Source organism: Salmo trutta, chromosome 13 (assembly GCF_901001165.1).
Source record: "Salmo trutta chromosome 13, fSalTru1.1, whole genome shotgun sequence".
NCBI classification, from domain to species: domain Eukaryota; kingdom Metazoa; phylum Chordata; class Actinopteri; order Salmoniformes; family Salmonidae; genus Salmo; species Salmo trutta.
The window spans coordinates 32,004,530-32,028,643 of record NC_042969.1 but is presented as its reverse complement, the minus strand read 5'-3'; the positions used below and the strand labels follow the sequence as shown (position 1 = coordinate 32,028,643).

Genomic DNA, 24,114 nt, shown 5'->3' with positions numbered 1-24,114 from the left:
CCCTCGAAATATTACTTTGAACATCACTGAATATCACTCTGAATATCACTCTGAATATCACTCTGAATGTCACTCTGAATATCACTATAAATATCACTGTGAAAATCAATATAAACATAATGGTGGGAGATGACTGTTTAGTTAGTCAGCATTTGGTTTATTTACATTTATTTACATTTATTTTATTTTCCAATTCAACGTCCACAGTTTTGAGAAGCTAACTGACATAAAATGGTGAGGAAACAGAACAGTCATATTACCTGTGACTAGCAGCTAGCTACATGTGCATACTGTATAAACAACAGATCATATATTATATTACAATATTGGTATTTTGCGTTGGAGACAGCCTCAGTACCAGAGACCCAGTTCCATCCTCAGTACCAGAGACCCAGTTCCATCCTCAGTACCAGAGACTCAGTTCTATCCTCAGTACCAGAGACCCAGTTCTAGCCTCAGTACCAGAGATCCAGTTCTATCCTCAGTACCAGAGACCCAGTTCTATCCTCAGTACCAGAGACCCAGTTCTAGCCTCAGTACCAGAGACCCAGTTCCATCCTCAGTACCAGAGACTCAGTTCTATCCTCAGTACCAGAGACCCAGTTCTAGCCTCAGTACCAGAGATCCAGTTCTATCCTCAGTACCAGAGACCCAGTTCTATCCTCAGTACCAGAGACCCAGTTCCATCCTCAGTACCAGAGACCCAGTTCCATCCTCAGTACCAGAGACCCAGTTCCATCCTCAGTACCAGAGACCCAGTTCCATCCTCAGTACCAGGTAGATGCATGATGTTTATGGCATCCAAAGTTCTGCATGACATGAGATGAACTCTTTGAAGATTTGGTTTTCTCTTTTAACAACCAACCTGCTTGTCATTATTTTACAACCTTCCACTGTTTTATTCCATGTAATGATCTGATGTTTTCTCTAGGCCATAATATACTGTTTCCCTCTCCCAGGGGATTATATTTATTCATGGCAGACAACAGTAGAGAATATCAATCCACTGACATGCCATAATAATATTATTATAACACTGGATTATGGTTTGCTATCAATCAATAATGAATTAATTGATTGGTGGTTAACACTATTAGCATAACACTGCTGTAGTTGATACTTTGATAAATATTTGTGTAATTTGATCAGTTAGTTCTCTGCCATGCACTGACCATTGATAGAATATCCTACCACTCCTGCAGAACAGATTCAAGGTAAAACGGGTCAATGTTTTCCTATGGCAAAAGCACACCAAATAGTAGATCTATCTACTGTATATGGTGTTAGCATGTATTTATGCTGAACCAATAAGAAACCTGGTAGAAGGAGCTATCATCGTGGATATATTCATGTCAGCAGCTCTACTCAACACAGTCATGGATTCTTTGAAGTGCATTTAGGAGACACACTATTTATTTACCTCCCAATAAATGCACAAATATTTATGAAATGTAATATGGTATATTATGTTGATATTAACATTATATGTTTGTTGTTGGTTTAGACATGGACAGTATAAGCCCTCGATTCTGTTGTTGGCCGGGTGAGTCTATATTTAGGGCTGAAAGGAAGTAGAAATCTGTAGCAGACATTATACATACGATACACTGGTTTTGTCCCAAATGGCATCCTATTCTCTATATAGTCCCTATAGGCCCTGATCAAAAGGAGTGCACTATACAGGGAATAGGGTGCCATTGGGACATACACACAATCATCACTACAAATCCTTGTTGCTTTTCTCTAGTTGGTTATACAGCAGTATGTGGTTTCAGAACAGTCAGGGTACTAATGTATGGACACTGAAACAGATAACAAGACAAGTAACAAGTTTAGTTGGAGATACTAGGCTTTTCACTGTACATTCACATTGTCATCTAGGGGGGGGGACGACTCTGGTATGACTTCTATTTTATCTGTCAGTCTGAAATGTCATCACCATGTTTGTACAGTACAAATAGCAGGGACATATATTTTCTCTCTGGCCTTCGATTATGTTTGTTTTGATTGGTTGTAGAAATGGAAAAACCAACTCTGAAACTAAGTAATGCCTATTCAATTGCTGAAACTGTGAATGTGGAGTGTGGAGAAGTCTATATATTTTGATGTAATCAAAGAGCACTGGGAATTATTACATTGTATTTCACTGTAAAAACTGAACCACTTCTGATATAACTGTAGTTGAAATTAAAACCTCTATATACTGAACTGTGTCGTAAGGTCAATGGAGACGTTAGACAGGATATCCTCATCCTGTAATGTGATGTCATATCCTGTGTGTGTACGAATTCTTCTGTTCAAATAAGGCAATGTCTTCTTCCTGTTTGTTTGCTGCTCCTTTGACTGACTGGGTTTAAACCAGTTTTTTTTTGGTACTGGTATTTTATTAGGGTCCCTATTATCTTTTGCAAAAGCAGCAGCTACTCTTCCTGGGGTCCACACAAAACATGAACCATAATACAGAATGACATAATACAGAACATCATTAGACAAGAACAGTTCAAGGACAGAACTACATACATTTTTTAAAAGGCACACGTAGCCTACATATCAATACATACACGCAAACTATCTAGGTCAAATAGGGGACAGGCGTTGTGCCGTTGCTTATTTGTTTTTTGCAACCAGGCTAGAACCTGGGTTCGACTGACTGGGTTTGAACCTGGGTTTGACTGACTGGGTTTGAACCTGGGTTTCACTGACTGGGTTTGAACCTGGGTTTGACTGACTGGGTTTGAACCTGGGTTTAACTGACTGGGTTTGAACCTGGGTTCGACTGACTGGGTTTGAACCTGGGTTTGACTGACTGGGTTTGAACTTGGGTTCGACTGACTGGGTTTGAACCTGGGTTCGACGGACTGGGTTTGAACCTGGGTTTGACTGACTGGGTTTGAACCTGGGTTCGACTGACTGGGTTTGAACCTGGGTTTGACTGACTGGGTTTGAACCTGGGTTTAACTGACTGGGTTTGAACCTGGGTTCGACTGACAGGGTTTGAACCTGGGTTTGACTGACTGGGTTTGAACCTGGGTTTGACTGACTGGGTTTGAACCTGGGTTTGAATGATTGGGTTTGAACCTGGGTCTTTTGCACTCCACAAGACTATGTCACTGAGCTAAAGCCCTAGAATTTACTCAGGGAACTAACGTCAGTCTTCAGCAAGGTCACTCATAATGTGAGCGAGATTCCACAAATTACATTGTTTTTAGCTTGACTAAAGATTACTTTCAAACGGTGAGCAGTGATTTTATAGATGGAGAGTACATTTACAGTGGTAGTGTAACACCTAGTGGTTACTCATGGTTTTACACTTACAAAACGTTTCTCCTGAAGCGCTGTGCACTCATAACTGTCCAGGAGAGGGCAGTGTCTTCACCATGGTTTCAGTAGACTGCAATCAATTTCCAATGATTACATTTACGCACAGTTTGCTGAATTCAATCACAGAGATTAAGTTAAATAAATATGTCTCTTCTAATTAAACCTCTACAACTATTCAAAGGCAAAATTGGCATAATTATTATTCACACTTCCAATAAAAACAGAACAAACTGGACTTTGCAGCCCATGATGCACTCAGTAGAAAGAAGAAGGTATGAAATTATCACACTTTTTGTTTACGTTTTGCAGAAATCCTCCTCCATATTGCTTTCACCTAACATGTGTTTTCAGAACAGTGGAGATGAAGCAGAGGAATCCACTATTGAGACACAGCCATATAGGGTATCCATTTGTGACATCATCTTCATCATACAAAGTTCAGAGGTCAGGAGATAAAGGTCAGGTGAGATGTTTCAGGTAGTTCCTCAGTATCTGGGGAATGTCCAAGCGGTCTATGGTCGTCATTTTATTAACCATGGGGAGGTATCTCCGAATCGCAAGCCGTGTCTGTGACATCAGAGTATTGGGACAAACTGGAAACAAAACAGAGGAGAGGTTCCTTATTAATTCAGTGAAATTCGAGAAACGCTCCGATGTTCTCATCATTAACAACCATCAATCAGTTAGAGATACAGAACAGACTGAATATGTGAGAGTCAAATATGTAACAAATGTATAACTTTTGTGCAACAAACGTAACGAATCTGTAACAACTGTTTAACAAGTGTGTGTGATGTTCTCACCTCTCTCCTTGAGCAGCAGCACCACCGCTTCCTTCTGCTTGGTGCTCTTGTCAATAATCAGCGTGGGCAGATGCACGTCTGCCCCAAAGTCTATGAGCAGCTGTATATATTCCACTCCACAGCCATACCTCAGACACATCTCCAGCACCGTCTTGGGCTCTTTGATCCTGGCCAGCATCTTCTCTGACTTACAGTTATAGTTAGGATTGGCCCCGTGGAGCAGTAGCAGCTTAAAACAGTCCAGGTGTCCATATACAGCGGATATGTACAGGGGTCCCCTGCAGGCTGTGGCGTTGGAGGCCCACTCAGGGACTTTTGGCCAGACATCGACCTCGGCTCTGAACTGAAGCAGCTCCCTGAGGACCTCTTCGTCTCCCTCGCGGGCGGCGGTCAGCACCGGGGAACAGTTGTTGTACGGGCTGCCGTTGGGGTCGGCTCCAGCCTTTAGTAAGACCACAACACAGTCCAGGTGTTTACCACTGACCGCTGTAAACAGAGGGGTCTGGGCCTTCACATCTAGACTGTCCACCTGCAAAACCAATCAATCACCAAAAAATAATTAATCAATAGGCTAAATTACATTTATTTAGAAAGCCCTTTTTTTACATCAGCAGTTGTCACAACGTGCTTGTACAGTAGCATAGAGTAAATGACCGTTGTTTAAACCACCGTATAATAAACCATGTCGGGAGTAGGCGTCTGGGTGGGAGAAGCTAGCCCAAAGTCTTCTATCGGCATATCTCACCTCCGCTCCATGCTCCAGCAGCACTTCCAGACACCTCAGGTGGCCGTGTGCTGCGGCAGTCCGTAGGGGGGTAACAGGGATCCCCCAGCCGCTTCTGCTGTTGATACACCTTCTGTAGCTCTCCTGGGACAACAGCTCAGCTAACACCACCACGTCATCACTGCTCACTGCCTGGTTCAGAGCCTGGGGAACAGAGCAGTATTATACCTCCACTTACCACACAGTGTTATTGGGCTGCACTGCTGGGTAGTGTTCACTACACTCAAAACAAAACACAAACAGGGAGATACTATCTGAACTTGTTCAATAAGATATTTTTATTTTATTTAACTAGGCAAGTCAGTTAAGAACAAATTCTTATTTTCAATGACGGTCTAGGAACAGTGGGTTAACTGCCTTGTTCAGGGGCAGAACAAGAGATTTTTACCTTATCAGCTCAGGGATTTGATCTTGCAACCTTTTGGTTACTAGTTCAACGTGCTAACCACTAGGCTACCTGCCACCCCATCAATACTATATGCTCTGTGACGTTTTCTGTTGGACATCATTTTGAAACTCTTTGCTACGGAGTCTCCTAATGAATACGACCCTAGTTAGGTCACACCCATGTAGACTTGGGAAGTCACCCCAGTGGGTGTGATGCTGTGGAAGTCTACTGATGCTGTCTCAGTGATAGGTTGCTAAGTTACAAAGCACTGCAAGCTCATTGGTTGTACCTGGCAATGCTCATTTTCCTCCTCGTCCTCTTCCTTGGACTGAAGCAGAGAGAAGATCTTGGAGACATCCATTAGACTCATTTTGAGAGGGTTGGTGGCTGTGTTGATACTGTCTAGGACCATACTGTTACTATAGATATAACAGTTACAACTCATCCATCTGAGGAGAGACAGAGAGAGAGAGAGAGAGAGAGAGAGAGAGAGAGAGAGAGACAGAGAGACAGAGAGAGAGAGAGAGACAGAGCGAGACAACGGTAGAGATAGGCAAAAAGAAAGAGAACGAGAGAGAGAGAGACAAAAAGAAAGAGAACGAGAGAGACAAAAAGAAAGAGAATGAGAGAGAATGGTAGAGCGAGAGAGAGACAAAAAGAAAGAGAACGAGAGAGAGAGAGAGACAAAAAGAAAGAGAACGAGAGAGACAAAAAGAAAGAGAACGAGAGATAATGGTAGAGCGAGAGAGAGACAAAAAGAAAGAGAACGAGAGAGACAAAAAGAAAGAGAATGAGAGAGAATGGTAGAGCGAGAGAGAGACAAAAAGAAAGAGAATGAGAGAGAATGGTAGAGCGAGAGAGAGACAAAAAGAAAGAGAACGAGAGAGACAAAAAGAAAGAGAATGAGAGAGAATGGTAGAGCGAGAGAGAGACAAAAAGAAAGAGAACGAGAGAGACAAAAAGAAAGAGAATGAGAGAGAATGGTAGAGCGAGAGAGAGACAAAAAGAAAGAGAATGAGAGAGAATGGTAGAGCGAGAGAGAGACAAAAAGAAAGAGAACGAGAGAGAATGGTAGAGAGAGAGAGGGAGAGGGGGAGGGGGATATAAATCATTAAATTAATGAATAAACTTTATAGATCCTAGTAGGGAAAATTGGTGTTGTCACCAGCATCAGGCACAGACATGGAGAATACAGACACACCGGCAGGGCTAAACTGACTGGGTTTGTACCAGCCAGGGCTAAACTGACTGGGTTTGTACCAGCCAGGGCTAAACTGACTGGGTTTGTACCAGCCAGGGCTCATCTGTGCTTCCGGACAGGAATAGATAAAAGATAATAGACCGGGAATAGACAAAGACAGGGAATAGATAGAGACAGGGAATAGACAGAGACAGGGAATAGATAGAGACAGGGAATAGATAATAGACAGGGAATAGATAGAGACAGGAATAGATAGAGACATGAATACATAATAGACAGGAATAGATAGAGATAGGGAATAGATAGAGACATGGAATAGATAGAGACAGGAATAGATAGAAACATGAATAAATAATAGTCAGGAATAGATAGAGACAGGGAATAGATAGAGACAGGGAATAGATAATAGACAGGGAATGGATATTAGACAGGAATAGATAGAGACAGGAGTAGATAGAGACAGGGAATAGATAGAGACAGGGAATAGATAGAGACAGGGATAGATAGAGACAGGAATAGATAGAGACAGGGAATAGACAGAGACAGGGATAGAATAGATAGAAACAGGGAATAGATAAAAGACAGGGAATAGACAGAGACAGGAATAGATAGAGACAGGGATAGATAATAAACAGGAATAGATAGAGACAGGGATAGATAATAAACAGGAATAGATAGAGACAGGGATAGATAATAGACAGGAATAGATAGAGACAGGGAATAGATAATAGACAGGAATAGATAGACAGGGAATAGAAAATAGACAGGAATAGATAGAGACAGGGATAGATAATAAACAGGAATAGATAGAGACAGGGAATAGATAATAGACAGGAATAGATAGACAGGGAATAGATAATAGACAGGAGTAGATAATAAACAGGAATAGATAGAGACAGGGAATAGATAATAGACATGAATAGATAGACAGGGAATAGATAATAGGCAGGGATAGATAGAGACAGGGATAGATAATAAACAGGAATAGATAGAGACAGGGATAGATAATAGACAGGAATAGATAGAGACAGGGAATAGATAATAGACAGGAATAGATAGACAGGGAATAGAAAATAGACAGGAATAGATAGAGACAGGGATAGATAATAAACAGGAATAGATAGAGACAGGGATAGATAATAAACAGGAATAGATAGACAGGGAATAGATAATAGACAGGAATAGATAGAGACAGGGAATATATAATAGACAGGAATAGATAGACAGGGAATAGATAATAGACAGGAATAGATAGAGACAGGGAATAGATAATAGACAGGGAATAGATAATAGACAGGAATAGATAGAGACAGGGAATAGATAATAGACAGGAATAGATAGAGACAGGGATAGATAATAAACAGGAATAGATAGAGTCAGGGATAGATAGACAGGGAATAGATAGAGACAGGGATAGATAATAGACAGGGATAGATAGAGAACATATAGAGCCCAATGCACAGTTACATATTAACCTTTTTTCAAATTCAGTTAATTTACTCTCAGACATCTGCAAATGTTTTATTAGGAGCCAAGTGGGATGAACACTTGTTGAAATATACATTTCTATATAAGAGTTAAATTAGTGAAAGTCTTCGTCATATGACTTAGCAGAAAGGGCATAATGTTGAGATGGATTAAGAAAATGAAATGTTTCTGGATATTTCTCTCTATTTGCGTGAACAACTATCATGGAAAATATGATAAAAGACAACAGATTTGGGGACTGTTAAAAACATCCATCCCAGACAGAATCCCATTCCCCATTTAACTCCTTCTATAGCTACCATGATCCAAAGACCCAGAGCCACACAGCAAATGGTGGTTAACAATGCTTTCCACTTACCTCCCCCACAGGGTCACCAGCCAGTGATCTCTCTGCCAACAATGTTACTCAGGACCTTGGTAGTAAACACTTTCCACTCTTTAATAACTCCATGGTCCGTTGGTCACATGGAGGAAGAGGAGACTCCAAGAGGAATGTGTTGCTGTATCCACACAGGGACTAGGGTCTGAGAGCTGAGGCGGGTGTGTGTGTGTGTGTGTGTGTGTGTGTGTGTGTGTGTGTGTGTGTGTGTGTGTGTGTGTGTGTGTGTGTGTGTGTGTGTGTGTGTGTGTGTGTGTGTGTGTGTGTGTGTGTGTGTGTGTGTGTGTGTAAAACACAGCAGACCAGAGAGGGGGTCTGGCTGGCTAGGTGCTGCTGGGGGGATAATTTTAGGCCCACAGATAGACTTACCTAAACTTCCATTCTTGGAGAACTGTGAGGGTTATAATTAGACTGGTGATAAGACTGGTGACACTGACACTCAGGCTGTGAGTTGGGTTGGTGGGCAGGGGCCTTGGCACTCCCTGGTGTTTCACTGTATCCTGAGTAAAGATTACATGATATGGCAGCACTTCTATAATTGATGGTCAGTAGTAGAAATACACGGCTAGACTACCGTACCAGCAAACACGTCATCAGATGTATGATGTGTGATCTGAAATCAGATAGACTTACTACAGTCTATTTTCATTTTGGCTTGCCATGCTCACAGAAAGTAACCACTTAGGTTACTCAGATCTTTAATACAGTGTCAGTGTGTATTTGAATCCTATAAGAGAAATGCTTTGTGCTGTATTGTGTCTACGAGTAACAGGCCTGTCATCACCTCCATTTCTTTAGTTTACACTGTGACTGGAAACCATCTTATAGCCTGTGTGCAGCTGTCTGACTGTCAGAGAGGCTGCTGTAGACTGTCAGCTGTTCACACAGCCCTGCCCTGCCCTGCCCTACCCTCAGAACCATGATCAGCTGTTCACACAGCCCTGCCTTACCCTCAGAACCATGATCAGCTGTTCACACAGCCCTGCCCTACCCTCAGAACCATGATCAGCTGTTCACACAGCCCTTCCCTACCCTCAGAACCATGATCAGCTGTTCACACAGCCCTGCCCTACCCTCAGAACCATGATCAGCTGTTCACACAGCCCTGCCCTACCATCAGAACCATGATGAGCTGTTCACACAGCCCTGCCCTACCCTCAGAACCAGGATCAGCTGTTCACACAGCCCTGCCTTACCCTCAGAACCATGATGAGCTGTTCACACAGCCCTGCCCTACCCTCAGAACCAGGATCAGCTGTTCACACAGCCCTGCCTTACCCTCAGAACCATGATCAGCTGTTCACACAGCCCTGCCCTACCCTCAGAACCAGGATCAGCTGTTCACACAGCCCTGCCCTGCCCTACCCTCAGAACCATGATCAGCTGGTCACACAGCCCCGCCCTGCCCTCAGAACCATGATCAGCTGTTCACACAGCCCTGCCCTACCCTCAGAACCATGATCAGCTGTTCACACAGCCCTGCCCTACCCTCAGAACCATGATCAGCTGTTCACACAGCCCTGCCCTACCCTCAGAACCATGATCAGCTGTTCACACAGCCCCGCCCTAACCTCAGAACCATGATCAGCTGTTCACACAGCCCTGCCTTACCCTCAGAACCATGATCAGCTGTTCACACAGCCCTGCCCTGCCCTCAGAACCATGATCAGCTGTTCACACAGCCCTTCCCTACTCTCAGAACCATGATCAGCTGTTCACACAGCCCTGCCCTACCCTCAGAACCATGATCAGCTGTTCACACAGCCCTGCCCTACCCTCAGAACCATGTTCAGCTGCTCACACAGCCCTGCCCTGCCCTCAGAACCATGATCAGCTGTTCACACAGCCCTGCCCTGCCCTGCCCTCAGAACCATGATCAGCTGTTCACACAGCCCTGCCCTACCCTCAGAACCATGATCAGCTGTTCACACAGCCCTGCCCTACCCTCAGAACCATGATCAGCTGTTCACACAGCCCTGCCCTACCCTCAGAACCATGATCAGCTGTTCACACAGCCCTTCCCTACCCTCAGAACCATGATCAGCTGTTCACACAGCCCTGCCTTACCCTCAGAACCATGATCAGCTGTTCACACAGCCCAGCCCTGCCCTACCCTCAGAACCATGATCAGCTGTTCACACAGCCCTGCCCTGCCCTCAGAACCATGATCAGCTGTTCACACAGCCCTGCCCTACCCTCAGAACCATGATCAGCTGTTCACACAGCCCTGCCCTACCCTCAGAACCATGATCAGCTGGTCACACAGCCCTGCCCTGCCCTAACCTCAGAACCATGATCAACTGTTCACACAGCCCTGCCCTACCCTCAGAACCATGATCAGCTGGTCAGACAGCCCTTCCCTACCCTCAGAACCAGGATCAGCTGTTCACACAGCCCTGCCCTGCCCTCAGAACCATGATCAGCTGTTCACACAGCCCTGCCCTGCCCTGCCCTACCCTCAGAACCATGATCAGCTGTTCACACAGCCCTGCCTTACCCTCAGAACCATGATCAGCTGTTCACACAGCCCTGCCCTACCCTCAGAACCATGATCAGCTGTTCACACAGCCCTTCCCTACCCTCAGAACCATGATCAGCTGTTCACACAGCCCTGCCCTACCCTCAGAACCATGATCAGCTGTTCACACAGCCCTTCCCTACCCTCAGAACCATGATCAGCTGTTCACACAGCCCTGCCCTACCCTCAGAACCATGATCAGCTGTTCACACAGCCCTTCCCTACCCTCAGAACCATGATCAGCTGTTCACACAGCCCTGCCCTACCCTCAGAACCATGATCAGCTGTTCACACAGCCCTGCCCTACCCTCAGAACCATGATGAGCTGTTCACACAGCCCTGCCCTACCCTCAGAACCAGGATCAGCTGTTCACACAGCCCTGCCTTACCCTCAGAACCATGATGAGCTGTTCACACAGCCCTGCCCTACCCTCAGAACCATGATCAGCTGTTCACACAGCCCTGCCCTACCCTCAGAACCATGATCAAGAAGAGCTCTTCACAGGTATGGCATGCATCTTGCATTCTTTTCCAGCATGCCACTAGATCTACACATTCCATTTTGGGAGGTGAAATCTGTTTCCGCCTCTCAAAAAACACAGGGAAGGAAAATCATTTGATGTAACCATTGTTTTCTTATAGCTTAGATGACTTTGTCCTTATAACTGAACTGGAAGTGTAGCCAATTAGTTTAGTTATGCCTGTCTACATTATAAGTTTCTACAATAAAATATATGCAGGCAATAAAGTATACTATAGTATAATATTATAACGTATCATGATTAACATTACATTTTGTCATATAAAATAATGTAAGCAGGCAGATAAACTGAGGTTTGCCAAAAGTGTTTCAAAATGTGAACTTTTCATTTTTTGGACGCTCTTCATCTATCCCACTCCACTACACCAGGTGGCGCTGAATAATCATTGTTAGCGGCACTGCGCTTGCAAGAAAAAAATGGTTGCTCTGTTGTAGTTTTGGGTGTGTAGCTGGCTAGCTGAAGTATTTTTATTCTAATAGCTAGCTAAATCATCACAAAGTTTGGGGATACGCAATTGCGTCAACATTTTCTTTCTTTCACGAACAAGGTTAGATTTGTACTTGTACTTTGTAGTTTGTGCACTTTACTATATTCATTGAGGCTAAACGTTAGATAAAATAAAATTATAATAACAAACGTCTGCAGCCGTAAAGCTAGCTAGCTAGCATCAATCTGACTTTCGACAACGCCTCTCGTTACGTCATTCAGTTGTACGTCAGTTGATCAGAAAATCCTGACAGTAATATCACATAGTGGCCACTGTTTTTGATATGAGGTCGGTTTATTCAACCTTTGAAAGCTGAAGTTACGTTAAAGAACTCGTACTGTTAAACAAATGCGGCGCCATGTTGGCGGAAGTTGTGTTCCCTAGACTGGAAGTGGCATTTCCGGCGGCGTGAAAAGGGTATTTTTCTTGGCCCTAGGCATGGAGGTGAACTAGGCACAGGAGATCTACTGCAGGAGAATAACACAGGTCAACAATCAACTGAACCCAGAAACTGGAGGAGAGAGAGGCAGGGGGAGAGCAGCCCTCAGGGGGAGGCAGGAGTTGTAGAGTGAGACCTGTAGGAGGATGATCATACAATGTACACAGAATACAGAAATTACAGCAGCAAGTGAGAGGAGAGAGAGGCAGAAGGAAAAAAGGCACTTTGTCTGGGTATAGGAACTATATATGTTCTGTTGGGTCTACTCTGGCTTAGTTTCATTGTATTTATCAGCCGTATCGCTCTATGGTGGCTGTAGCAATGTGTGTGTGTGCAGCCCTGTCCCTGAACAGGGTACAACACACACACACCTCTGCAACAGGGTACAACACAACACACCTCTACAACAGGGTACAACACACCTCTACAACAGGGTACAACACACCTCTACAACAGGGTACAACACACCTCTACAACAGGGTACAACACAACACACCTCTACAACAGGGTACAACACACCTCTACAACAGGGTACAACACAACACACCTCTACAACAGGGTACAACACACCTCTACAACAGGGTACAACACACCTCTACAACAGGGTACAACACACCTCTACAACAGGGTATAACACACCTCTACAACAGGGTACAACACAACTCTACAACAGGGTACAACACAACACACCTCTACAACAGGGTACAACACACCTCTACAACAGGGTACAACACACCTCTACAACAGGGTACAACACACCTCTACAACAGGGTATAACACACCTCTACAACAGGGTACAACACACCTCTACAACAGGGTACAACACACCTCTACAACAGGGTACAACAGACGCTGTGTGTCTGTTCAGAGAGTTGCTAAAGGGCCTCCCCAAGTAGGATATGGGAACAACTGCTTCCCTGGGGAGAGCACAGAGCAATCTGGGGTTACCTTGGCGACAGAACAGGAATCTGGGGTTACCCTGAAGACAGTACAATAACTGAGCTAAAGATATCCTCATGCTGGCCGTGTGACTGAGCATATCAGAAATGGCACCCTTTTCCCTATGTAGTGAACTACTTTCGCATCGAGACAGCTGAATGTGGACGTGGATTGCAGCCTGTAACCTACAGTGCCACTGATCATCTCTATTATAATGACATTCATCTTCGGCTAGGAGAAAATACAATTCCAGCTGCAGTACAAAACAGACATTTATTTTTGAATTCTTGTATTAAAGTTTCACATTACAACACTGTTAAAAGCAAATAAGCGTCATGGTTTTCTCAGTCCTTGACTGTTCCTTATGTGTTCAGTAAACATTAGAACAACTTCCTGGGTTATACACTGCAACAATGAACCCACTTTCATATCATCACAAACAGTTACAACACAGTCATTATAGTTCAGCCATGGAAAGTGTTCATGCAATGCAAACATGCTAAATACAGAGTAACAAGTCAATTCAGTCAGTTTTACATTTCTAATGCCTGAACCAATCACAACATGGGTACAGTTACAGTATAATGGTTTGTATTATTGCATATAACATGGTTAAGGTCTATTAAACCATAACAATGACATTTCAACACTTTAGCACCATTAAAATAACACAACACTTAGGATAATGAAGATAATACTAAACGTAGGTTCCATGGCATGGAGAAGGTTATGAAGATATGTATTAGTGAATTCCAGATGTGAAATGTAGCAGTATGAGGTGTGTGTCTACTCGTCAGGCTTCCTCTTGGGTTTCTTGGGGTTGCGGGAGCGACTCTTGGCCTTACACAGTGGACAGATAGGAGCGTTACGATGGATCTGCTGGTGGCATGACAGACAGGCCTGGAGAGAGGACAGGGAGGACAGAGAGGACAGGGAGGACAGAGAGGACAGGGAGGACAGAGAGGACAGGGAGGACAGGGAGGACAGGGAGGACAGAGAGGACAGGGAGGACAGAGGACAGGGAGGACAGAGAGGACAGGGAGGACAGAGAGGACAGAGAGGACAGAGATGTTATAGTGTGTCATTACTCTGTCAATACAGACGTCAGTACAGTGTCATTATTGTGTAGGTACAGACGGGGGAGGAGGGTGTGTACCTACATAGGAGGGTGTGTACCTACATAGGAGGGTGTGTACTGTGGACCTTCATAGGAGGGTGTGTACTGTGGACCTTCATAGGAGGGTGTGTACTGTGTACCTTTATAGGAGGGTGTGTACTGTAGACCTTCATAGGAGGGTGTGTACTGTGGACCTTCAGAGGAGGGTGTGTACTGTAGACCTTCATAGGAGGGTGTGTACTGTGGACCTTCATAGGAGGGTGTGTACTGTGGACCTTCATAGGAGGGTGTGTACTGTAGACCTTCATAGGAGGGTGTGTACTGTGGACCTTCAGAGGAGGGTGTGTACTGTAGACCTACATAGGAGGGTGTGTACTGTGGAACTTCATAGGAGGGTGTGTACTATGGACCTTCAGAGGAGGGTGTGTACTGTGGACCTTCAGAGGAGGGTGTGTACTATGGACCTTCATAGGAGGGTGTGTACTGTAGACCTTCATAGGAGGGTGTGTACTATGGACCTTCATAGGAGGGTGTGTGCTGTGGACCTTCATAGGAGGGTGTGTACTATGGACCTGCATAGGAGGGCGTGTACCTTCATAGGAGGGTGTGTACTATGGACCTTCATAGGAGGGTGTGTACCTTCAAAGGAGGGTGGATACTATGGACCTTCATAGGTGGGTGTGTATTGTGTACCTTCATGGGAGGGTGTGTATTGTGTACCTTCATAGGAGGGTGTGTATTGTGTACCTTCATGGGAGGGTGTGTATTGTGTACCTACATGGGAGGGTGTGTATTGTGTACCTTCATGGGAGGGTGTGTATTGTGTACCTTCATGGGAGGGTGTGTATTGTGTACCTTCATGGGAGGGTGTGTATTGTGTACCTTCATGGGAGGGTGTGTATTGTGTACCTTCATGGGAGGGTGTGTATTGTGTACCTTCAGAGGAGGGTGTGTACTGTAGACCTTCATAGGAGGGTGTGTACTATGGACCTTCATAGGAGGGTGTGTGCTGTGGACCTTCATAGGAGGGTGTGTACTATGGACCTGCATAGGAGGGCGTGTACCTTCATAGGAGGGTGTGTACTATGGACCTTCATAGGAGGGTGTGTACCTTCAAAGGAGGGTGAATACTATGGACCTTCATAGGTGCGTGTGTATTGTGTACCTTCATGGGAGGGTGTGTATTGTGTACCTTCATAGGAGGGTGTGTATTGTGTACCTTCATGGGAGGGTGTGTATTGTGTACCTTCATGGGAGGGTGTGTATTGTGTACCTTCATGGGAGGGTGTGTATTGTGTACCTTCATGGGAGGGTGTGTATTGTGTACCTTCATGGGAGGGGGCTGTTGTCTGAAGGTGGCAGTCTGGCGGGCGTCTTGTTTCCGGGAGACCTGGAGCTGTTGGGCCGCGGCAGCCGCTGCTGCAAGGGATTCTGGGATTGTGGGCTCATGAGGCTCCTTCTGCCACTCAGCCTTCTGTTTCTCAAAGTAACTATGGCAACAGAGATAGAAGATAGGACAGAGAACAAGTTGATGTGTGTGTGAGGGCCTGTGTGACCGTGTGTGTATAATATGTGTACTGACTCCAGAGAGAGTTTCTCCTCCTCTTCGTTGAGGTTGGGCAGTCTGTGCAGGCCCAAGGTCATCCTCAGGGCGTCTACATGTTCCTTCAGGGGTTTGTACTCATCATGGAGCCTCCGCGTTGTCTCCAGCAGCTTGTTCAAGTCATTCTCCGACTGCTTTATAGTGCTCTCCATCTGGGGAGAAGGAGAGAGATGGAAGGGGAGAGGAGGAGAGAATGGGAGAGAGAAGGAGGGAGGAGAGGAGAAGGAGGGAGGAGAAGGGGAGAGAGAGAAGGTAGAGAGAGAGGAGAAAGAACCTTTAATAGTTTATTTTTCTGTAATTCTCAACCCAATTTCAGCCTTTGCCCAATCCCTTCACATTTTCAAAAAATGCTTTCAGTTGAGAAGTTGTGGGTGAGGGAGTTGTCCAAACACAACTCTGGACAGTTATCTGTCAGTGTTGAGGTACAGAGTTCCTGACATCTATTACCAAACACAACTCTGGACAGTTATCTGACAGTGTTGAGGTACAGAGTTCCTGACATCTAGTACCACTTGTAGTGTAAATTAGACATCTAGTACCACTTGTGGTATATACGCATTAGCTCTTATTCCAGTGGTCAAATGAACTCACAGATTGGTTTTGGGTACTGTATAAAAACCTACAACTACTACCAGGGTGAACCCTCTCACAGGTACGCTTTCACTTTTCAGAATTGGAAGTGTGTGGGCATGGGATGACTATTGTAAATAAAAAAATCTGCCCCTTGTGTCACGACTACTGCCGAGGGTAGTTCCTCTCCCTGTTCGGGTGGCGCTCGGCGGTCGTCGTCACCGGCCAACTAGCTGCCATCGATCCCCTTTTCGTTTTTCTGTTAGTCATGTCTTTATTAGTTGCACCTGTGTTCTATTATGTAATTAGTGGTGTTATTTTAGCCCGCCTCTCCACCTGTTCTGTGTGCGGGCTTGTTACGTGTTTTCACTGTGTTCGTGTTGTGTATCGTGTTGTTGGACTTTGGGTTTGTTACGCCCTGTTGTGTTTGGGCATTTTTCCTCTTTTGTGGTACTTATTAAATATATATTGTACCAAACATTTTTCTGCCTCCTGCGCCTGACTCCACACCCACGACGTCCAAGCGTTACAACTTGTGAGATTACAGCACACAACCATTGAACTATGAGCCAACTGTTTTAGCAGGTTGCAACGCCAATCAGCCGTAGCAGTTGAGAAAAAATACAATGAGTTGATTTGACCACCATTGTCATCTATTTCTTGTTACGATGGCTGTAGCTACGAATATAAACATGACTTTCATAACTTACAGTGGCAAGAAAAAGTATGCGAACCCTTTGGAAATACCTGGATTTCTGCATAAATTGGTATCTGATCTTTATCTAGGTCACAACAATAGGCAAACACAGTCTGCTTAAACTAATAACACAAACAATTATACGTTTTCATGTCTTTATTGAACACACCGTGTAAACATTCACAGTGCAGGGTGGGAAAAGTATGTGAACCCTTCGATTTAATAACTGGTTTGGCAGCAATAACCTCAACCAAACGTTTTCTGTAGTTACGGATCAGACCTGCACAATGGTCAGGAAGAATTTTGGACCATTCCTCTTTACAAAACTGTTTCAGTTCAGCAATATTCTTGGGATGTCTGGTATGAACTGCTCTCTTGAGGTCATGCCACAACATCTCAATAGGGTTGAGGTCAGGACTCTGACTGGGAAGGCGTATTTTCTTCTGTTGAAGCCATTCTGTTGTTGATTTACTTCTGTGTTTTGGGTCGTTGTACTGTTGCATAACCCAACTTCTGTTGAGCTTCAACTGGCAGACAGATAGCCTTTCATTCTCCTGCAAAATGTCTTGATAAACTTGGGAATTCATTTTTCCATCGATGATAGCAAGCTGTCCAAGCCTTGAGGCAGCAAAGCAGCCCCAAACCATGATGCTCCCTCCACCATACTTTACAGTTGGAATGAGGTTTTGTTGTTGGTGTGCTGTGCCTTTTTTTCTCCACACATAGTGTTGTGTGTTCTTTCCAAACCACTCAACTGTAGTTTCATCTGTCACAGAATATTTTTCCAATAGCGCTGTGGAACATCCAGGTGCTCTTTTGCAAACTTCAGATGTGCAGCAATGGTTTTTTGGACAGGAGTGGCTTCTTCCGTGGTGTCCTCCCATGAACACCATTCTTGTTTAGTGTTTTACGTATCGTAGACTCGTCCACAGAGATGTTAGGATGACCCAGAAATTCCTGTAAGTCTAGCTGACACTAAGATTCTTCTTAATCTCATTGAGCATTCTGCGCTGTTCTCTTGCAGTCATCTTTGCAGGATGGCCACTTTGTTATACCGTGGACTGATGAACATCAAGGCTTTTAGAGATACTTTTGTAACCCTTTCCAGCTTTATCCACGTCAACAATTCTTAATCGTAGGTCTTCTGAGAACTCTTTTGTTCGAGGTATGGTTCACATCAGGCAATGCTTCTTGTGAATAGCAAACTCAAATTTAGTGAGTGTTTTTTATAGGGCAAGGCAGCTCTAACCAACATCTCCAATTTCATCTCATTGATTGGACTCCAGGTTAGCTGACTCCTGATTCCAATTAGCTTTTGGAGAAGTCATTAGCCTAGGGGTTCACATATGTTTTCCAACCTACACTGCGAATGTGTAAATTATGTATTCAATATAGATAAGAAAAATACAATAATTTGTGTGTTACTAGTTTAAGCACTTTATGTTTGTCTATTGTTGTGACTAAAATGAAGATCAGATCAAATTTGATGACCAATTTATGCAGAAATCCAGCTAATTCCAAAGGGTTCACATACTGTTTTTCTTGCCACTGTACATCATTTTTTTTCTTCATAAAAGCACATAGATGTGTATGAAACGGTAAACAAAAACGTAGAATTTGGTCATATGCGGAAATGTGCCTTACTGCCTTTTGAATGTTGTGTAACGTCAGTAGTCTGGTCAAGGAAGCATCATGCTAAATATATTGGCACACTCCACTTACCAAGACCATTGCCAAATAAGGCACACAGTTACCTGCTTTTATAGTAAGCCTTGAGGTGGTACCACCCAGCACATCTAGAAAAGAGTGTATTTCATACCAAACCCCTCCCTTGAGATGATGTATAGGAACCTGCTCAAGGCGCCTCTACATCAAGATTCCAGTGGTAGAATTGAACCGCTAGGTGTGAAAACAAACTATATTTACTACTAAAATACCAAAATACACTGAGTGAACAAAGTATTATGAACACCTGCTCTTTCCATGACACAGACTGACCAGGTGAAAGCTATGATCCCTTATTGATGTCACTTGTTAAATCCACTTCAATCAGTATAGATGAAGGGGAGGAAACAGGTTAAAGAAGGATTTTTAAGCCTTGAGACAACTGAGACATGGATTGTGAATGTGTGCCATTCAGAGAGTTAGACACAAGATTGAAATGCCTTTGAACGGGGTATGGTAGTAGTTTGTGTCAAGAACTACAATGCTGCTGGGGTTTTCACGATCAACAGTTTCCCATGTGTATCAAGAATGGTCCACCACCCAAACGACATCCAGCCAACTTGACACAACAGTGGGAAGCATTGGAGTCAACATGGGCCAGCATCCCTGTGGAACCCTTTCGCCACTTAACCTGTCTGAGCTAGGGGGCAGTATTTTCACAGCCGGATAAAAAACGTACCCGATTTAAACTGGTTACTACTCTTGCCCAGAAACGAGAATATGCATATAATTAGTAGATTTGGATAGAAAACACTCAAAAGTTTCTAAAACTGTTTGAATGGTGTCTGAGAGTATAACAGAACTCATATGGCAGGCCAAAACCTGAGAAGATTCCATACAGGAAGTGCCCTGTCTGACAATTTGTTGTCCTTCTGTTGCATCTCTATCGAAAATACAGCATCTGTGCTGTAACGTGACACTTTCTAAGGCTTCCATTGGCTCTCTAAAGCCGCCAGAAAGTGGAATGGGGTGTCTGCTGTCTCTGGGCAAAGTACAGCAGCAGAGTTTGTAAGTGGTCAGCCTGGGGACAGTGAGACTGAGATGGGCGTTCACGAGACTTCTCCATTTTTTTCTTTCAGTCTTTGAATGAATACAACGTTGCCTAGTTGGAATATTATCGCTATTTTACGAGATAAATAGCATAAAAATTGATTTTAAACAGCGTTTGACATGCTTCTAAGTACGGTAATGGAATATTTAGAATTTTTTTGTCACGAAATGCACTCGCGTGTTACCCTTCGGATAGTGACCTGAATGCACGAACAAAACGGAGGTATTTGGATATAACTATGGATTATTTGGAACCAAAACAACATTTGTTGTTGAAGTAGAAGTCCTGGGAGTGCATTCTGACAAAGAACAGCAAAGGTAATCCGATTTTTCTAATAGTAATTCTGAGTTTAGTGAGCCCCAAACTAGGTGGGTGTCAAATTAGCTAGCCTGTGATGGCCGAGCTATGTACTCAGAATATTGCAAAATGTGCTTTCGCCGAAAAGCTATTTTAAAATCTGACATAGCGTTTGCATAAGGGAGTTCTGTATCTATAATTCTAAAAATAATTGTTATGTATTTTGTCAACGTTTATCATGAGTAATTTAGTAAATTCACCGGAAGTTTTCGGTGGGTATGCTAGTTCTGAACATCACATGCTAATGTAAAATGCTGGTTTTTGATATAAATATGAACTTCATTGAACAAAACATGCATGTATTGTATAACATAATGTCCTAGGAGTGTCATCTGATGAAGATCAACAAAGGTTAGTGCTGCATTTAGCTGTGGTTTTGGTTTTTGTGACATATATGCTTGCTTTGAAAATGGCTGTGTGATTATTTTTGGCAGGGTACTCTCCTGACATAATCTAATGTTTTTGCTTTCGCTGTAAAGCCTTTTTGAAATCGGACAATGTGGTTAGATTAACGAGAGTCTTGTCTTTAAAATGGTGTAAAATAGTCATATGTTTGAGAAATTGAAGTTATAGCGTTTTTGAGGTATTTGTATTTCGCGCCACGCGATTCCACTGGCTGTTGACTAGGGTTAGCCCAGAGAGGTTAAAGTCCATGCCAGAAAATGTGAGGCTGTTCTGAGGGCAAAAGTGTGGCGGGGTGTAACTCAACATTAGGAAGTTGTTCTTAATGTTTTGTTCACCGTGTATATCACTTTTGCAATGAACTTAAAAATTAAGAACTGAATGGATGTGTTTCACTATAACTAAGCCTAAAACATCTGGTTTTCCATGAAAAAAAACAGATCAAATAGTCAAATAGTGGTTTCTGCCTCTCCCTCTCACACACTCTCTCGCTCTCTCTACGCACCACATTGATATCAGCGTGTATGAGTCGTAGCTCCTCCACATGGGCCATCTTCTCCTGCATTAGGAGGTCCATCTCCTGTTTGTATTCCTTCAGATGTTTCTCCTCAGACTCTAGGGACTCAAACTCTGACTTCAGACGAGACTTGATCTTCTGCATCTGTACCGTCTTATTCCTGAAATGACAGAAAACACAGTTTAACCAATGCATTACTAGTTAGTTATCACTGTAAAACAGTAGTTACCAATGTTACACAGTAGTTATTACCAATGCACTAGTTACCAATTATACAACATTAGGTAGTTAACCTACCACTGGGCTATTTACCAATGCAGTAGTTACCAATTACACAACATTAAGTAGTTACCTACCACTGGGCTATTTACTAATGCACTTATTTTGATTACAGGGCAGAGGGCACAAAGACAACGTTCTGTCAGTTCAACTTCCTGTCACTCAATCATGCTTCAGAAACCAATTGCCCTAAGGTATCTTCTATTGTTTCTCCATTATTTAACCTGGTTAGTCTCTTCAGATAAATATCTATTTTACAAGAGACCTGTTTTCTGTTGCAATCGATTAGTTTATTGTGAAATAAGGAGAGATACTATTTGTCATGGGAATAAGTAATATAATGAATGCATATCCGACATAGAGATGGACGTGCACCACATGACATAGTTATAAGTGGTGTAATTATAATTTTTTTATACTGATGTTACTGATGCGAAGCTATACAGCTGCACATCTGTTACAATGTGTACATTTGTAACTGGTTCCAACAGAATGAACCATGGTTAGCCAATTAACTACCTGGCTAATGACAGAAAGCTAGCTAGCTAAGTAGCCTGATAGCCGCTAATCTGGCAAAGCACTTCGCATCTGGATTTTTGTTGATGCAAACAGCTGGATTGATTATATATAATGCAGAGCTAGCAAGCTATTCTGTGACATGTTTTTTGCAGTTCCTTCAAAACAACAGTAGAACGGTCACCTCCACTTGCTAACCTTGCTCGAGGCTATGTCGGCACATATAGCTAGCTTCCTCGCCCAATAACAAAGCCAAGACGCTAATATCAGCTGGCGAGACCATTCTTCTGTCTGATCTTTTCCTGAGCCATCCAGCTACATTTACCAGATGTGGTTTCTTTGAAGAAGAATATATACACTTTCTTTTACCGTATTTCCATAATGTTTTCTAGTTTGCACATTATGTCCTGTTCGTCCCCCATGGTTTTGTCTTTAAACCCTGATAAATTAGATCTTATGGAAGGCCAGGGTGGTCTGCCTCCTTGCTGATAAAAACAATACCGTCAGCTGTAACATTCGCTGTGAATCACCACGCATGCGCGGAGAAACAGTGGCTAAGTGTATTGTACTTCCGTGACCCCAGCTGGAAACTGTTACATTGTCTCAGAGACAGACAGACACTGTCTGATAAAAAAGAAACGGTTGCATTGTTGTTATAGCCTTTTAATAGAAACGGTTGCATTGCTTGAATGTAATCCTCTTGATGATGGTGTAAACTGTCTAAACTCTACATTACTCATAGTGTAAAGGTGCTTATATATATATATATATATATATATATATATATATATATATATATATATATATATATATATATATATATATATATACTGCTCAAAAAAACAAAGGGAACACTTAAACAACACAATGTAACTCCAAGTCAATCACACTTCTGTGAAATCAAACTGTCCACTTAGGAAGCAACACTGATTGACAATACATTTCACATGCTGTTGTGCAAATGGAATAGACAACAGGTGGAAATTATAGGCAATTAGCAAGACAACCCCAATAAAGGAGTGGTTCTGCAGGTGGGGACCACAGACCACTTCTCAGTTCCTATGCTTCCTGGCTGATTTTTTGGTCACTTTTGAATGCTGGTGGTGCTTTCACTCTAGTGGTAGGATGAGACGGAGTCTACAACCCACACAAGTGGCTCAGGTAGTGCAGCTCATCCAGGATGGCACATCAATGCGAGCTGTGGCAGGAAGGTTTGCTGTGTCTGTCAGCGTAGTGTCCAGAGCATGGAGGCGCTACCAGGAGACAGGCCAGTACATCAGGAGACGTGGAGGAGGCCGTCGGAGGGCAACAACCCAGCAGCAGGACCGCTACCTCCGCCTTTGTGCAAGGAGGAGCAGGAGAAGCACTGCCAGAGCCCTGCAAAAGGACCTCCAGCAGGCCACAAATGTGCATGTGTCTGCTCAAACGGTCAGAAAGAGACTCCATGAGGGTGGTATGAGGGCCCGACGTCCACAGGTGGGGGTTGTGCTTACAGCCCAACACTGTGCAGGATGTTTGGCATTTGCCAGAGAACACCAACATTGGCAAATTCACCATTGGCGCCCTGTGCTCTTCACAGATGAAAGCAGGTTCACACTGAGCACGTGACAGACGTGACAGAGTCTGGAGACGCCGTGGAGAACGTTCTGCTGCCTGCAACATCCTCCAGCATGACCGGTTTGCCGGTGGGTCAGTCATGGTGTGGGGTGGCATTTCTTTGGGGGGCCACACAGCCCTCCATGTGCTCGCCAGAGGTAGCCTGACTGCCATTAGGTACCGAGATGAGATCCTCAGACCCCTTGTGAGACCATATGCTGGTGCGGTTGGCCCTGGGTTCCTCCTAATGCAAGACAATGCTAGACCTCATGTGGCTGGAGTGTGTCAGCAGTTCCTGCAAGAGGAAGGAATTGATGCTATGGACTGGCCCGCCCGTTCCCCAGACCTGAATCCAATTGAGCACATCTGGGACATCATGTCTCGCTCCATCCACC

The 24,114-nt window shown here is 43.8% G+C and overlaps 2 protein-coding genes across 4 annotated transcripts; both read right to left on the bottom strand.

The window, feature by feature from the left end:
• Window positions 1–2,906: 2,906 nt before the first annotated feature.
• LOC115205656 (ankyrin repeat and SOCS box protein 12-like) lies at window positions 2,907–8,519 on the bottom strand. The gene is made up of 5 exons (XM_029771848.1): window positions 8,344–8,519; window positions 5,586–5,745; window positions 4,870–5,052; window positions 4,125–4,653; window positions 2,907–3,914 (listed from the first exon to the last, which is right to left on the bottom strand). The coding sequence occupies exons 2-5, from the start codon at window positions 5,739–5,741 to the stop codon at window positions 3,781–3,783; spliced, it is 1,002 nt and encodes a 333-aa protein (XP_029627708.1). The 5' UTR covers window positions 5,742–5,745; window positions 8,344–8,519; the 3' UTR covers window positions 2,907–3,780.
• A 5,024-nt stretch (window positions 8,520–13,543) lies between these two features.
• Window positions 13,544–22,673, bottom strand: LOC115205654 (zinc finger C4H2 domain-containing protein). Of its 3 annotated transcripts, none has more exons than XM_029771845.1 (5): window positions 22,493–22,673; window positions 21,317–21,488; window positions 15,989–16,161; window positions 15,734–15,896; window positions 13,544–14,189 (listed from the first exon to the last, which is right to left on the bottom strand). In XM_029771845.1, exons 1-5 carry the CDS (start codon window positions 22,543–22,545, stop codon window positions 14,076–14,078), a joined length of 675 nt encoding a protein of 224 aa, XP_029627705.1. In that variant the 5' UTR covers window positions 22,546–22,673; the 3' UTR covers window positions 13,544–14,075. The 3 variants fall into 3 exon arrangements, with proteins under 3 accessions (XP_029627705.1, XP_029627706.1, XP_029627707.1); XM_029771846.1 differs by having other exon boundaries at window positions 22,487–22,655; XM_029771847.1 differs by lacking the exon at window positions 22,493–22,673 and adding an exon at window positions 22,322–22,460.
• Window positions 22,674–24,114: the final 1,441 nt, after the last annotated feature.

Excerpts from the sequence above, each read along its gene's own strand:
- LOC115205656 (XM_029771848.1), bottom strand. The coding sequence starts at position 5,741 with ATGAGTTGTAACTGTTATATCTATAGTAACAGTATGGTCCTAGACAGT. Across the intron at positions 5,053-5,585 it reads AGGAAAATGAGCATTGCCAG|GCTCTGAACCAGGCAGTGAG; the intron begins GTACAACCAATG and ends TCTGTTCCCCAG. Across the intron at positions 3,915-4,124 it reads GCTGCTGCTCAAGGAGAGAG|TTTGTCCCAATACTCTGATG; the intron begins GTGAGAACATCA and ends TTTTGTTTCCAG.
- LOC115205654 (XM_029771845.1), bottom strand. The coding sequence starts at position 22,545 with ATGGGGGACGAACAGGACATAATGTGCAAACTAGAAAACATTATGGAA. Across the intron at positions 15,897-15,988 it reads GAGGAGAAACTCTCTCTGGA|TTACTTTGAGAAACAGAAGG; the intron begins GTCAGTACACAT and ends CTGTTGCCATAG. Across the intron at positions 14,190-15,733 it reads AACAGCCCCCTCCCATGAAG|GCCTGTCTGTCATGCCACCA; the intron begins GTACACAATACA and ends TCCTCTCTCCAG.